This window comes from Tursiops truncatus, chromosome 10 (assembly GCF_011762595.2).
Source record: "Tursiops truncatus isolate mTurTru1 chromosome 10, mTurTru1.mat.Y, whole genome shotgun sequence".
Classification (NCBI taxonomy): domain Eukaryota; kingdom Metazoa; phylum Chordata; class Mammalia; order Artiodactyla; family Delphinidae; genus Tursiops; species Tursiops truncatus.
The window spans coordinates 29264335-29280562 of NC_047043.1; the positions used below are offsets into that span (position 1 = coordinate 29264335).

Below are 16228 nucleotides of genomic sequence, written 5' to 3' on the forward strand. Positions count from 1 at the left end.
AGTGACCTTGAATCTTCTCTTTTCTGAGCCCGTTGCCTTACCTGTACGATGGGGATAAAAGTTATGCCTTGTTTCTAGAGTTACTGTGAGGATCTGATTAGCAGGCCATGGACCACTTGCATTGTGTTGTGCTGGCTTGTAGCAAGAACACCGCACGTGCTGCCTCTTCTTAGCATCATCCTGCCCTCCCGGAGCTGGCAATCCAGGCAGGGAAGGAGAACTGATATACATTAAATAATCTGTAAGTTAGACTTGGCAATATGTAATTAAGTTCTAATTACATAATTTCATAACTACTGAAGAGGGTCAACAAGGAGAGGGGGCCACCCCTGACCAGTGTCCACTGGCAAGGTCAGCTGAGCTCCAGCGGTCAGGGCAGTACTTCCCAAGGATGCCAGACTCCAGGGCCCATTGTTCTCTTGAGTTCTAGAAAAAGAAAACCATCCTTCATAATTTCTGGATCTTTAAGCCACAGAGGAGTCATTGCTGAAAAATAAAATCAGTATAGATTTTCCCGCCCTGCTGAGAACCCAAGCATTGCTGCCTTAGGTGAGCTTTCAAAAACAGGAGGAGAAGGTAAAGAATGTCTGAAAGGAAGAACACTCACAAAGCAAACACAGGGACCAAGGAAATTCGATTTTAGAAATGCTTTTCTCAGTGTCAATTGTCTGAGGAGTTCCAAGTGCCGCAGAAGGCAGCTGGAGAGTGTGCCTGTTGGGCAAGGATGTGGGAGGGGCACCTTAATTGAAATTCTTCTCTTCCCCTCCCAAGCTGATTACGCCAGGAATGTGTTTCATTAGACTCCTCTTCCCCGTTGTTTACTCCTTTTGGGTTCCTCCATCTAATGTTTTCCACGCTTGCCTCCCACAGGAGTGTGGCATTCTCAGAGAGAGCGTTTGGGGTGACTGATGGTCCAGCCCTGCCCGGGGAAGTTTCCATCATTATCTCTCCTTTTCCTCCCTCTGTCCTCTGTGCAGCCTTCTCCCTGCCCACTTCCCTCCATCCGTCCACCAGCCCTTCTTCCCCTCGCTTTGCTCCATCTCTGCACCTCCATTCTGACCGGCTGTGGGGAGCCAAGAAGCTCAGCCTTGGACGTGAATAGGGGCCCATGGCAAACACAAGGTCACTCCCTTCCCATTGCGCAAACCTTAAAGAACAGAGAAGATCGTTCTTCGTGTGAAAGAGTGACTGAATTCATGGATGTTTAAAGTTTGGGATTCTGCCTCGTGCATTTTTGTAAAGCTGATGGGTGAAGGACCTTTTGAAAGCAAAGCCCAACTTCCTCCCTGGGTATCAGAAGCTTGGCTTTAGCTTAAATATTCACCTGTGATCACACTGCTTTTTCAAAGTCCATCTGACTTGCTCCTCTCTCACTGAATCCCACCGGTCGGATATCCTGTGTCACACCACATCCTTCCAGAATCTCTCCAACCTCCTCTGCCCTACGCCTCACACCGGGTCTGTTTTTGCCGACGGGCGTCTAATGGACAGTACACCCTGGGCTTCCCTGTCCGTGAAGCACCCTGGTGTAAACCACCCCTGAACCTTGCTCTCTCCACAGAAAGCCAGCCGACCTGCACAACCTCGCCCCTGGCACCCATCCGCCCTTCCTGACCTTCAACGGAGACGTGAAGACAGACGTCAATAAGATCGAGGAGTTCCTGGAGGAGACTTTGACCCCTGAAAAGTAATGAGCTGCTCGTTTCTGGAGCTAATGACAGGGAGGGGGGTCCTTGTGCTTTTCTGGATCCTGGGGGAGATTTCCAAGGGGGCCTCATCAATCCAGAGCCCAGGACCCTCTTTGCAAAGGGAGAGTCCCGCGTGGCCCTCCCCACCCCCAAAGGGATGCCAGTCTCAAACCTCCTCCACAAAGTCCAACCCCAAGAGTTGATGCCCCTTAACGCCAGGTCCCTCGGCCTGAGTGAAGGCCAAGGCTCCCTCATTGCAGAACAAGAGCTGAAAGGCGGACGAAGTGAAAAGTCAGCCAGGAGAGAGGTAATCCCATGACTTAAAACCACACCAAGGTATGAATAAGAGTCATAAATCTGACCCTGTCAGGTCGGAGCCCATAATTAAACATGAAAAACACGGGCTGAAGGCAGTTCCTCTTCTGAAAACAAGCTCAGGGAGAGGAGAGACCAGAGGGTTGTGGGTTCCTGTCCGGTAGATAAGCTGCTCCTGATGGGAAAAAGGAGTGAACAGAAGAGAGGAGAATTCTAAAAGCTGCTGGAAGCTAGACTTGTTCATTGTACTCTACTGAAATCAGGGATTCAAACAATCACCTTTAAAAAAAAACTGGAACAATAATATTACATATAGAGTAAGGTGTGCACGGACTTTATCCTGTGGGATAGTCACTGAAAAGCTTTAAGCAAAAGTGTTGGAGAATCCGTTTTCAGGCTTACTTTGGGGGATGGGGGGAGATGGGGAGGGCAGAGGAGGAAAAGCTCCTAGAAATCAACTAGGAAGGCGCCAACTGGTGACATTCCGCATAAGATAGACTGGAGGGCTGGGCTAAGGCAGTGACAGGGAAATGGGGGGAGAGGGGTAGGAAGGATTTTAGGACATACTCAGTAGGTAAAATAAGTGGGATTGACTATAAAAATGATCATCTTGCATTTATTTTAAAGTTTTATTTTTTAATTGATATTTATATAGCCCTCACTTAGTGGGCCCTTAAAGGTAGGTGCTATCATTATCCTAATTTGATAGCTGGGGAAACTGAGGATCGGAGAGGTTAAGTAACTTGCCCAAGGTCACACATCTAGCAGATCACTGTTAAATCAGAACTCCCAGTCGTGATCTAATTAGGCCTCAACCATTTATACATTCTTCCTAAAAATGTATCCTCAGCCATCCACATTAGGACAGTTTATCTCCATAGTGAGTGTGGAAAATTGCCTCAAGTCCAATAGACTTTAAAATAAATGCATTGATTAAATCAGCTGGGCAGCCCCACCCGTAATACCAGGCCAGCCCCTATGCTGAAAAGACCCCCAGGGGGCTCAGCCTCCTTCTTCCTCCCTTGGGACTCAACCTCACTGCTGGCTCTGGTTTGGAATCCAACAACAGAAAATGAATGCTGTTTTCAATAACTAAATAGGGTTTGGATTTTGTCTGGGAGATCGAGAGGGGAAAGTCCACGATGAAGTTAACATTTTCCCTTCTAGAAGTAATACCCGCACGCAGGAGTCCTTGCTTCCATCAAGGCCAGTAGGGAATGGGAAACTGAAACAATGCGGAGGATGGATAGCCAGCCTGGTGGGTGGAGGCGTGCAGGGTTGGGCTGGGCTGGGCCTGGAGGCCTGGGTCCACTCCTGGATCTGCCAGTGATGCACTGTGACCCCTCGAACCAGTCTCTTTCTTGCTCTCGGCCTCCATTCCCTCCCCTGTGAAAGGATGACCCTTCATGCCCATCTTAGCCAGGCTCCCTCAGTCCCCGTTCAGCGGTGCCTTTGGGGGGCTGTTTCTCTAACCCAGGGCTCTCTAATCTATATCCCCAACAGGACCAAGGGGGCCCATGAGGATCCCCCCCCCCGGAACTGTATGCCCATGTGTACAGGTAGATTCTTCCAGCCGAGGGCCGTGATCAGATTCATCACCATATCATCCGATTCTGGAAAATTTCCATGACCCCAATCAGGCTAAGCTATGCAGGACATAGACGCCGCCTCTTCACTTCTCTCTCCACCTGTCCTGAGCTCTGCTTCATCTGGTCCAGGTCCCTCTGGACTGCGATGTGTGTAGGAGGTTTTACTAAGTCCATTCCTGACGTGTCAGTGACCCTACGGTCCGCCACGCCACAGTAGCAGAACCTCAAAACTCTGAAAATGCACAACTCCAGGAGGGCACCGAGGTGGGACCCTAGTGATGAGGCCATCAACCACTTCAGAGCCCCCAGGAGTGTCCTTCAGATGCCTTTGTATGGATCAGACTGGGGTAGGTACCATAATTACCTCCCAGGAAATGTCAGCAAACCTGTGCTTCAGCCCTGCAGAGGGAGACCGGCTGCTCTGCCCACAGCAAAGCCACCCACCTCGGCTGGCTTCCCACCAACTCTAGCTGGGAGGTCGGTCAGGTGGCCCATGTCCAGAGGCCCCAGGAGGAGGGCAGCCTGGCCTTCTGGTTCTCTAGGGGGCAGCAAAACCCCCGTTTCTGTTCCACAAACGCTGGTCGGCATGTGTTTCTCATCACACTGCTGTTTGTAAAAGCTGCCAGAGAGCCAAGAAATTGTGGGAGCCTTTTTCCCCTTAGCTCTATTTTTTAAAGGAAAAAACCCACACACAAACACTCCAGCAATCTTTTTAAAAGATCACACTGGGTTCCACAAAGCATTTGGTGTCAAAGTGAGGAATCTAGGAAGTCTCAAGAAGTTTCCAAATGAGACGAACTTCCATCCTTCTCCTTAGACTGACCCAGTTAATGCTGCACAGCGAAGCGTCAGGATTATTGTTGACATGCTGCCTTTACCTTTCATCCTCATCCTCATGGAAGGGCCCGAGGTAGTGGGATCCAGAAGTGAGAGTCAGGAGACCAAAGTCCGGCCACCTTTCTACACAGCGCTTGTTGTATGAACTTGGCCAAGCCTCGTGCCCTCTCAGACCCTCCCCATTCCCTCATCTCTGAAACTACATAGTCTCTAAGATGCCTTTCAGCAGAAGTTCTATGATTCCACGCATTTTTCAAAGTGCTTTCCCAGAGCTGGTTGCGGTTTGAAATAAACAGTGGTAAAAATTCAGGGGAGTGAACGGGTAAAGTCTAGTTACATGTCTTGTCATTTAGTCAGTCAGCTATCACTCAAGTATTAACAGTGTTCAGAGCCATACCAGAATTGGAAGACACTTTGAATTCATTATTTTAAGAAATGTTTATGGATATTTCATGATAGTAAAAATCACGAAGTTTCTTCTGATCCTCTGGGAGGTGGAGAAGCAGCCTCAGTACCAAGCACAGGATGGCATAGTGGCTGAAAGTACAGTAAGTCCCCTACATATGGACGAGTTCTGTTCTGAGAGTGTGTTCCTAAGTCCAATTTGTTCCTAAGTCCAACAAAGTTAGCCTAGGTACCCAACTAACACAATCGGCTATATAGTACTGTTCTGTAATAGCTTTATAACACTTTTCACACAAATAATACATAAAAAACAAACACAAAAAATAAAGAAAACATTTTTAATCTTACAGTACAGTACCTTGGAAAGTGCAGTAGTACAGTCCCACAGCTTGTGCTTCTTAGCGGTACCAGCTACATCTCACCGCTGCTTTTACGCTTGCTTCCGGACATCCGGGGCTTGCAGTAAAGATACTGTACTACTGTACTCTATACAATACTATACAGTAAAGTACAGTAAAGTACACAAAAAGCACAACCACTTGTAGAGGATGCATGCACGTGACAGCGTATGCCAGACATGTGAACTAACTTACATGATTGGACATGCGAATGCACGTTTGCATCTTTGAAAGTTTGCAACTTGAAGGTTCGTATGTAGGGGGCTTACTGTATGGGCTTTGGAGTCAGAATGCCTTGGGTTCTAAGCTGAACCACCAGGTTGTGCTACACCGAAGTAACTAATTGACCACAAAATCTCAGTAGCTTAACAGAATACAGGTTTATTTCTCACTCATGCAGAGTCTGAGTGGGTAGTGTGGCCCTCTTCTCTTTTGTAGCTGTTGAAATACATTTCTTCCAAGACTCCTTCAGCAGGGAAAGAGGGAGGAGAAGGATGATGCAAAATATTTTTAAAGCCCAGGGTTATGAGTGGTTACATCACTTCTCCTCCCATACTATTGGTCAGAATCCAGTCACATGACTCCAACCTATCTGAGAGGGAGGGGCAGGGAAATGCAGAGAGGCACGTGGGTATTTAATGAGCATGTGTGGTCTCTGCTGCAGATAAATTACTCATTCCCTCTCTGATCATCAATTCTCACATCTATAAACTGATGACGTCATGTTGATCTCGAGGGACTATTACTGAAGATGATACTGCTTAACCTAGTGCCTGACGTAGAGTCAGAGCTCATTATATGGCAGCTTGAAGAGAGGTCGGTGCCTCTTTTGTGACCGTCTCCCAGTAATCATAAAAACTACTGGTGAGCTTAGGTCTTAAATCCACAGTTCCCAGGGGTTGTCTTTTTATGAATAAGCCAGACCCCATCCACCTCCAGGGATCATTTGTTTAAGTAGCAGGGATAAGACAAGGCAAGCTCACAGTTCTGGAGCAGAAAAGTCAGAAGCATTAATCTGCTTCTCCAGTAAGGGTTTGGTGAGGTGAGGAAGCAGGAATAACATAGAAGGGAGAGAGGGGACATCCTTCCACTTTTCAGCTTATTTGAAAACAGAGGGTCAACACTCAGGCTGCCAGAAGAGCCCCTGGAATCAGCAGAGGTCACTCCATGAGGGCGAGATGACTGTTTCTCTTTTTTTCCAGTGTATCCCCAATGCCAGGGACAGGGCTTGGCCCCTGGTAGGTGCTTACTGCATGTTGGTTTAGTTGCATGGAGTCCTTTTGTTCAGGGGCGTGGTGGCCTATGGTTAGTCAGTGAGACGTCTTTTGGGACTCTAAGCCAATCAGAGCATTTCCATCTGCAATCATATCTTATTTTTTTTTGCTACTATTTACAAAAAAAAATTGTTTTGATGAGTGGCCAACTGTTTTACTTCCCAGAATGAAGCTTAAGTGCATATCTAAAATGAATGCATTTGAAATAAGATATCTTAAAAACAGAGTGGGGAGAAATTTTCATTATTGAGAGCAGGGGTTGGCCAACTTTCCTGGAAAGAGCCAGGGAGCATTTTTGACTTTGCGGCCATATAGTCTTAGTAGAGTAAAGGCAGCCATAGACAGTATGTAAGTAAATGGATGTGGCTGTGTTCTATGTGTGAATGCTGAAACCTGAATTTCATATTATTTTCACATGTCACAAAATAATATACTTCTTTTGATTTTTTTTCAATTATTTAAAAGTATACAAAGTATTCTTAGCTCATGGGAGGTACATAAACAGCTGTTGAGCTGGATTTGGCCCATAGGCCATCATTTGCTCACCCTTGAGTTAGAGAAATTGCCCATCTCTTTGATTGTCACCAGATGACATCACAATCTTATTTCAAAGATGTTTCTATAAATGAAGTACTATTTGTTAGCCTTTTAGAGAAACAGAATGTACCCTGGAACCCACTTATTTGCATATTTAAAATGCAGTGTAAATATGGAGCTAAAATAAAAGCACTTAACATCCTGTACAGTAGCTGCCCCAAATCTAGTTACCAAACTCTGTAAGGTTAATATTTGAAGACACACTTCCCACAAGGACAGTCTTCAAGTGGGACATTATGCTGTAAAGTCAAATCTCGATGAATCATAGTGCTTAGAAAACAGGACGGCCCTCGCACGGTCTCCCTGAACACATGGCCCTTTTTTTGCCTGTCTTGGATTTGCTGCCCCCCAATCATGTTTGGCCCACACTGGCCATGAAGAAATGGTCAGATTAGTGGAAGTCTGATCAAATGATGGCATAAATAAAAAAAAAACCCAACAAACCCAAAGGAAAAATGCATTATCTAGGCCCTTCTCTCTTTACATTATTACCTTATCAAGCAAAAACAAGGAGTACTTTGTATATATTAAAATAATTTAAGACATTCCATTTTAAGAGCATGCCTAATTCTATGTGAGAAAGCCAAAATAGGGATGGATGATCCTAAATTCCCTCGTCTTGGAAGATTAACCTAGCATCCTGCAGGAACAATTGCTTTGTACCCCAAGTCAGAGCAGATGAATTGATGATTCCCAGGGTATTCAGGAAAATATGTGTGCAGAACCTGTGCAGAGCGCCCCCTCCTGGTGGTTGAGGGGAGTTCCTCCATGGTGCTCAGCCCAGCTCCAGGGGATGTTTTGGAGCTTGTAGGGTAAACAGCAGAGTCGGTGAGAGGCCACAAGACGTGGAACTTAAGATCTGGGCTTCCAGAGTGAAACTGCCTGGGTTTGGCTCCTGGGTCTGCCACCTGGCCACGTGAACTTAGACGAATTGCTTAGCTTCTCTGTGTCTCGTTCGTCTTCTGTGGGAAATGAGGCTAATGACAATACCAATGAAACTGTGAGGAGTAAATGATGAAACTGCGAAGGGGTTCGAACAGTGTCTGGCATGTAGTGGACACAGTACAAGTTAGCTTTTGCTGATATTGGAGAAGTGGTGTGATGCAGTGCGAGGGTCATTGCTTCAGCGCCCAAAAACTGGGTTCTCAGGGTCCCTCCAGTATTTATTCCCCATGAGCCCTCAAACAGCCATTTAACGTCTCTGGTCTCCAGTTGCTTCCCCATAAAATGAGGACGATAATGCCTCTGTATCTGACTCTTGCCAGAGGGCTGGACCCAGTGACTTTCCGTGGACTCGTCCAATGGCAGTATCTGAAATTTGACAGCCACCTAATGTGGCCCAGGAGTGGGCGGTCCTAGCTAATGGTCAGTGGAGAAGCCAAAAAATGAAAGAGCACAAATACTTGTTACAGGCGTTTTGGTTCAAGTTATTTAAAACATTAAACCAAAAAAAAAAAAAAAGATTTTGCATTTTAAACATAAAGTAGCCAAATAGTTCTCAGTCCACACTGTTCACCCAGAGATCACAAAGGTCCACATACTTGGTGATAACGATGACCTAGCAATTGTCCCCCGTCTCCTCCCACCCTTGCCTGGCCATCCATGTAAAATGTTTGTGAAATAATATGTTTTGAAAATTAGAATGGCTTGTTTTGATGGTGCCAGTGGGGTCAAAGCAAGTTTGCCTCATTTGGTCTCAAGGCCAGTAGGAGAGAGCCCTCACCCCAGTTTGCCTCTTATACTCTTCTAGCTTCAAAATGGAAGAACGCATGAGGGAGGGGCGCTGGGTCATTGCAAATATATCTCCATGCCTGGAAATAAAACAATTGTAAATGCTTGTCCCACTGACGTAGCCTGGTAGTTTCTGCATCTGATTCCTGCACACAAAGAAGAATATTTCAGAAGAGGACCATTCCTTTCAAGAGACGATTTCAAGGCCTCAGTGCCAAGGTGCCTAGCACCTCCTTGCTCCTAGAATTAGCTCCGTGCAGCTAGGATTATAATCGCAGGGCTGGCAGTGGATAACACGGGTTGGGGAAAAGTCTGGGACCCCACCTGATGCAGAGGAGAACTCACTGAGAACTTTGACTAAGGCCTGGGCATTGCCGCATCATTGTTTGTGGTCCCAGGAAGAGAATACACCCTGGACCCTCTGAGTGGTGCTCTGCTTTTCTGCCCACAGACTGCGTTCCCGGGCAGTTCTCCACACCTCACTGGACTCTAGTTTCCTCTGTCATTGAACTAGAGATGCAAGTGCCCACCCTCCCTAGAGGATGGGTTGGAGAAACACCAAAAGATTTGTAGATCCTGCTAGAAACAAGAGTGTTTCCTGCTAGAAACTCATCGTGAGGTGATGGGAAGGGGCTCTGAGTTCTCACTGACCCTAGAACACTGGTCTTGCATTCCAGGTACCCCAAATTGGCTGCGAAGCACCGGGAATCCAACACAGCGGGCATCGACATCTTCTCCAAGTTCTCCGCCTACATCAAAAACACAAAGCAGCAGAACAACGCTGGTAAGTGGTTCCCTTCTACCCAGAGCCCCTGGTGGCACTGTCCCCTGCCCAGGGCATCTTCAGACGCTCAGACCAGAGAAGCAGCTGGAATCGATGCTTTTATTCACTCGCCCTGAGGCCCCCTTGATGCAGGAGAGTGGGTGGTAGGTCTTGCTTTCTGGCCAGTGCGGGAGAAACGGCCAGTGAGCCTTACTGTGGAGCTGGAGGAGGGATGCAGTTTGTGTCTGAGCCTGCCATAGTGCACCTCATGATACACCGCACACAGGGTCCTGCCTCGGCCGTACTACCGTCTGTTTGTCCCCAGTTCATGACCCTGCTGCGCTCACAGGAAGTCCTGTTTGGAACAACACATTGCGGCTTCCAGGGGGTTGACCAGAGCCCATGGTGGGACAGGGCAGTCACCGTGGTGGTAAATGCTCAAGGCAGAGCCCGGCCCTCTGCATTCCCCGCCACGGCAAGTGCAGAAGGTGCTGGGAAGCCTCTTCTCCAAGCCTGGCTCAGCCTCCACCCGGCCCTTAATTTCTAGCATTGGCCATAGAACTCAGACTTGGTTCTCTTCTGGTGCCTTCTCAGAGGGGTTCGAGCTCCTCATTTAAGCTGGTAGCACTTTTAGTCCCTCACTTGACTTGGTCCGTTAAGCAGGAGCTGAAGCAATTTGAATAGAACTGTCACATCGAGCATGTGTAACTTTAGAACAGTGTTAGCTCCTGTGAGGAGAAGGAAGAAGGATGAGGAAGTTTGCTTGCCCTCCGAATAGGAGGATGGAGCCCAGGGCTGAGCCAGGCAGAGCAAGGGCGTCACGAAAACTTCGTGAATGAGTGAGTGAATGAATGGTGATTGGCTGGACAGCACTTCTTGAGTCTTCATGAATGAACAAGGAACTGAATGTATATCAGACGAACACGCAATGGATCCTGAAACAAGGTGGTCCATTTGTTTGGACCACCTTGGAGCTAACTGCTGCAGGAGCTCAGAAGAGAAAGACATCTCTTTGGACCAAAGTGACCAGGAAAGGCAGCCAGGATGAACTTTTGGCAGGAACAGTGGTGTGGTGGGAAGTAAATGATCCAGTTAACAGCCGCTGTGGAGCTGGATCGTGCCATGCACAGAACTAGATTCTAGAAAAAGAACTAGAAAAAGACACGCAGTCTTCAAGGCCTCCTGACTGGTACAGAAGAAAAGGCTTAAGTTCACAAAAATACCAAGAAAAGACGTAAATGGTGGCTTCACCAAAGGGAGTCTGATTATCTGCCCTGTGAGAGGAGGAGAGCGTATCTGCCAAAGGGGTTCAGGAGTAGGAAGGAGTCACCTCTGGGTCATCTGAGAAGATTTCCTGAAGGGGTTTCACCTGGGTGGTGAAGATCCAGGGGGAGTCAGCTGGCCGGGAACATAGGATGGAAAACGTGGGGAGGGTGAGAAAACTCCAGTGACAGAGACCAGAGAAGCATCTGGAGTCTGCAGTGCCAGCTGGGGGGACTGGATGTTATCCTGTGGGCAAGGCAGTCATTAGAGGTGCATGAAGAGGCACTGCAGCGAGAGTGGCCTTTTAGGGGCAAGAAACAGGAGAAGCACGAGGGAAACCTTTTACATTTACTCAGCGCTTTTGCTTCGTTGATGTTTGCAGCCTGTGGTGTGTTGAGTATTATCCCGCAGTCCGTATCCACCTGGGACCTCAGAATGTGACCTTATTTGGAAATAGAGTCTGCAGATGTAGTTAGGTAACGGTCTCGAGATGAGATGATACTGATTTAGTGTGGTCCCTAAATCCAATGACTGGTGTCCTTAGAAGAAGAAAAGGGGACACACAGAGATGGGGGTGGGGGCATGTGAGACAGAGCAGGGATTACAGTGCTGCAGCCACAAGCCGGGGACCACTTGGGGCCACCAGAAGCTCAAAGGGTCAAGGAAGCAGCCCCCTAGAGCCTTGGGAGGGTGCGTAGCCCCGTGACACCTTGACTTGGATTTCTGGTCTCCAGAACTGGGAGAGGCGAGATTTCTGTTGTTTGAAGCCACCCGGTGTGTGGTCCTTTGTGGTGGCAGCCCTGGGTGGCTAATGCAGCCCTCACAGCCATCGATCGTGTGAAAGGCAACCCCTGCCCTTGCCCTGCTGCAGACCCAGAAGCAATGGGACGGCAGTGGCTTGTCCTCGCCCCCAGGGCCTAAGCTGGCTCTCAACCCCAGTTTTCAGATTCCACATCCAGCGTCCTTTCAGCCGCAGATAGCTTCCTTCATAGTCGCTGAAGCACCAGCAGACAGACTGTCTTAGCTGAGCCTTCCAGACTTCTCAGGTTGTGAGTGGTATTTACATATGAACCGTATTTACAGTTCTCCTGCCCCCAAAGCCTAAAGCAACCACTGAACATCATGTCTCAGTCTCTCGTAAATGGAACACTCGCCAATTTTCATCGTTTCCGCTTCTTCTGTTTCACCCTGTTTTCCTCTGTGATGGGTTTTGCGCTTGGGACTCCTTCTCCCCTAAAACTCATTTGCACACTTCAAAACGCCAGTGTTTCCCTTGTCCCCAGTTGCCTGTCCCCCAGATACCAGTCCTCTGTGCTGTTCGCTCCTGCCTTTTAACAAGACACCAAGTTCTTCCTTCAGTGTGACTATAGCTTCCCCTCCCTCCCCCTTCACTCTTCTTCCCCAAGCCCACACCCTCAGTCACGGTCAGCTGGTCAGCTGACTCCACGAGTTCTCAGGCTCAGCCAGCCAGCACCCGGAGCTCCGGTGGGCCCGTCCGAGAGCTGGCCCCACGGCCCCACCCCACCCAGCCGCTGGCCTGTGAGACCATCCACACCCTGTCTCTGCTTTGTCCGAGCTCTGTACTCACAGGTCTCTGCAAGGGCATCAACGTCAGCCCCCAGGCTTCCCCTGACAGCCTTCTGCATCTTCAGCTCTGCGTTTGTTTTTCCAACATCCTTTTTTCAGACTGTCCCTTTTGTGTTTTCAATTGTTTTTTTTCTCTTGAGCAGAGCCCTCCCTCCACATAATACCCCAGCACCCTCCACCCAGCCCCGAAACACACTGTCTTCTTGGTCCTTTTCTACCCTGTCAACAACAAAGCGTGAAAACACCCCACACTGTGACCTGGTTCTACATGATGGATCAATTCTCCACTCCCGCGGTGGATACAGAAACCACCATTCAGGATCTCCCTGTTGTTCACAAATCCTCAAAAAAGACCCCAGCTACTGGAACTCAAGACCCCATCCTGGAGGAGCCATCCACAGCTAGCACCCAAGGGAGTTAGTACATTCAGTCATTCACTGATTCATTCAACAAACACAGATTACACGAAGTGGATCCAAGTCTGAGCTAGTGTTTAAAGGGTGCTCCTTGTGTGCCAGGCACCGGGCTGTGTTCCGGACTTGCCAAGACAAATGAGACAACACCATTGTCCTCGATAAACCAACCATCGACAGGGGCCTGTGAAACATGCAAACATGCAGTTACTGACCTGGGTTTGAGTCCCAGATCTGCCACTTATAGCTGTACCACTTTGCCCGAGAGACTTCTCTCTGAGCCTCCGTTTCTGCATCTGTAAAACATACTTAATAATGCTTTCAATTTCATCAATCTGACAAATAAGGCCATTAATAGCCTATCCAAGGTTTGTCATGCAGTCATTTATTTATAAGTTAATGCATGTAAATCCTTTAGCACACTGCCTGACACGTCATAAACGCTCTTTAAATGTTAACTTTGATTATTACTAGAGCAAAAATGAGACAAACACGAATACTGGCATCAGGAACTGCTGCTTCGGCTCTTACTTTCTGACCCCTAACCAGCACTTCCAAATCTCCCACTCATTTAGTCTCTTTTCTACTTGTTTAATTTTGGTTCCCATTTTCTTGGTACATTTTCCTCCTCTCCAAAGTATACAGTTGCTCCCTTGGTCCATGGATGTGGAATGGGCAGGTTCAGAGGGCTGACTGTCCTGTGCCACTTTATAAAAGGGACTTGAGTACCTGTGGATTTTTGATACCCGAGGGAGTGCGTGAGTGAGAAGAGCTCTAGGGATGACACCCAAGGATCACCCACAGCTGTGGGGTCAGGAGGGTCTGAGGGAGCGAGCCAGGGAGGAAGATAAAGAAGGAGTAGCAAGTGAGGAAGGGGGCAGGGGGTTGGGGGGTCGTGAAGATGAGGAAGAAAAACTTTACGGAAAAGATTGATCTATGATATAAGACACTGCCCAGGTCATGGGAGGCTTTGCCTTTTGTGTTCAGCTTTCTGGACTTGTCCTCAGGCATCCTTCTCCGACTGCTTCTCTCCTCTGCACCATAACTCAGACCCTACTCAACAGGAGAGTCAGGCTGACCCAGGAGCACAGGCCCTTCTCCCTTGGAACTCGGAGGTGCAGCGAGAGACCAAGAAACCACGTGGCCCGAGGAAGGGCGTCTTGGAGGTGGGAGAGAGCAGCCCTGCATTTAGATGTGGCTGTAGGAGTCCCTGCCCTGGGCCCCACACATTCGTGCTTCAATCTTGCAAGGAAAGGTTTTGTCATTTGTTGAGTCTTGAAGGTTTATAGAGTTCTGCAGCAGAGGACGGTGGGGAGGGCGCCAGCACGATCCATCCCGCCTTTGGCATGTCTGGTAACGAGCCTGGAGTTAGCCGTGCTCAGCTCTGCCCTGCTTCCTGCATCCTGCATCCCGCCTCTGCCTGGCAGAGGCCACTTTTCAGCCATGCCGGTGGCCCCATCTCTAATGTCTTCCCTCTCTGCGAGTACCCATCCTGGCCCTTCTCCGTTCACCTTCCTCAGAGATGCCACCGTGGCACACAGACCCCAGGCGACCCAAGACTGGGCAGCAGCCCCCAGACTCAGCAGTTCCGGCTCCCCTCGCTTCCCAACCCCACAACTTGCTCAGCGCTCTGCCCGCTGGGATGTCAGTTTAGTGTATCCCTTCCCTCGAGGGGTTTCTTTGACACCCTCCTTTACCTTGTCACTCCCACTCTTCTCTGTCATCTTGTAAGAGGACCTGGGCTTTTCTCTCTGAATATCCATCTTGTATTTTGCATTTTTTACCCTCAAGCTGCTGTTTGAACAGACTCTTAAAAACCTCTGCCAAACCCCTTGGCTTTCAAGAAGCTCATTGTAGCTGTTTATTCTAATCCTGGCATAAATTACTATATTTTACTTTCTTTTCCCCCAACCTCTCTTTTTTCTTCTGCTTCAATCCTGTCCATTCTACTGGCTTATTTCACTTTTTGTAAATACTGCAGGGTCCAGGCAGTTAACAAATGGATCTCATGTGTGTTTCTAGTTCTCTATTCTTATTCGCTATTTTTAAAGTCCTTTTTTAATTCCTACAGCCCTATCACGTGTCCCTAGATATAGTTAATATCCCTGCCCACGTGACCATCTCATTTTTGGCTTGTGTCTCATTCTCATGTACTTTCCCCCATTTTCCATCACCGTTCCTTTATCCTCTGCACAAGCCCATGTCCACGGGGCTCTCTTCCCCTGCTAAGAGGTCTAAAAAGTCCCAAACCCCTCTGTTTGTGTCTAATCCATAGATCATATGCAGCCTTGTGGCTTTTCCTTCCTACATTTGCATATTCCTTTTTCACACATCTGACACAGGCTGCCTGTACCACCTATTTCTGTGCTAAGTGGTGTTTTTCCCATCGTTGGTCTTTCAACGCTCCCTCGAAATTCCCTCATCTCATCCCCCCTCAAGTCTGGCTTTCTCTCTTATTTCCGCCTCTGTATGCATCCGTCTTGGGGGCTTTCTTTCTAATTTTGAAATGTATACGAACGGCTTTATAGCCACTCACAGGGACACGTAAAGCTCTGCAAAGCAACATACCCTAGAAGGAGGTGAGAAAGAAAAACAAGGCGGGTCATAAAACGAGCTCAGGGCGAGCACAACGGGAAAGGCAGCTCCCAGAGCCCCAGTGCTGAACGCAGACAGCAGACCACGAGACCCTGGTCAAGATGAAAGCAAACCAGCCTCCCAGGATAATGACAAGTATTCCCGATTTGGGGCTTGAGTCGTAGTCATAGAGGAGCTGTTATTGTCATCTTCTTTGTCCATTCCCTCCTGTGACTCCCCTTCCTGTTCTCTTGGAGCCCAGGCCCGCTGACTTCATGCCAGTATGACTCCTCCGTCTTCACCCCGCCCTTGGGCTGCACCCCTCCCCGCCCGTGTCCTCTTCAGTCCTCACTACACCTGACATCCATTTTCTTCTTTTTCCTACCTAGGCCTGTTTCTCTCTCTGTCTTTTTTAATCTCCTTCATAGACAGAGTCTTTTTTTTTTTAAGTTTCTTTTTAAGTTTTGTGTTTTTTTTTGATGTGGACGAATTTTAAAGTCTTTATTGAATTTGTTACAATATTCCTTCTGGTTTGGTTTTTTGGCCACGAGGCATGTGGATCTTAGCTCTCCGAACAGGGATCAAACCCTCACCCCCTGTACTGGAAGGCAAAGCCTTAACCATTGGACCACCAGTGAAGTCCCCCATAGACAGATTCTTAAATCCACACTACACTCTGTATCTCCATTTATTCAGTTTCCACGCAACCCAATCAAGGGTGGCCTAGACCAACCTTCATAAGTGTCATCAGTGGTGCACGTGGGGCTAAATCCAACAGGCATTTAATTAATTAA

The 16228-nt window shown here is 48.2% G+C and overlaps 1 protein-coding gene across 7 annotated transcripts in view; it reads left to right on the forward strand.

Moving 5' to 3' along the window:
* CLIC5 (chloride intracellular channel 5) overlaps positions 1–16228 on the forward strand; it is a 249516-nt gene that overhangs the window by 142156 nt on the left and 91132 nt on the right. For all 7 annotated transcript variants that reach the window (XM_073810656.1, XM_073810657.1, XM_073810658.1 and 4 more), the window contains 2 exons: positions 1562–1687; positions 9512–9618. In XM_073810656.1, coding sequence (XP_073666757.1) covers positions 1562–1687; positions 9512–9618 — 233 coding nt within the window. The remainder of the gene's footprint in view (positions 1–1561; positions 1688–9511; positions 9619–16228) is intronic.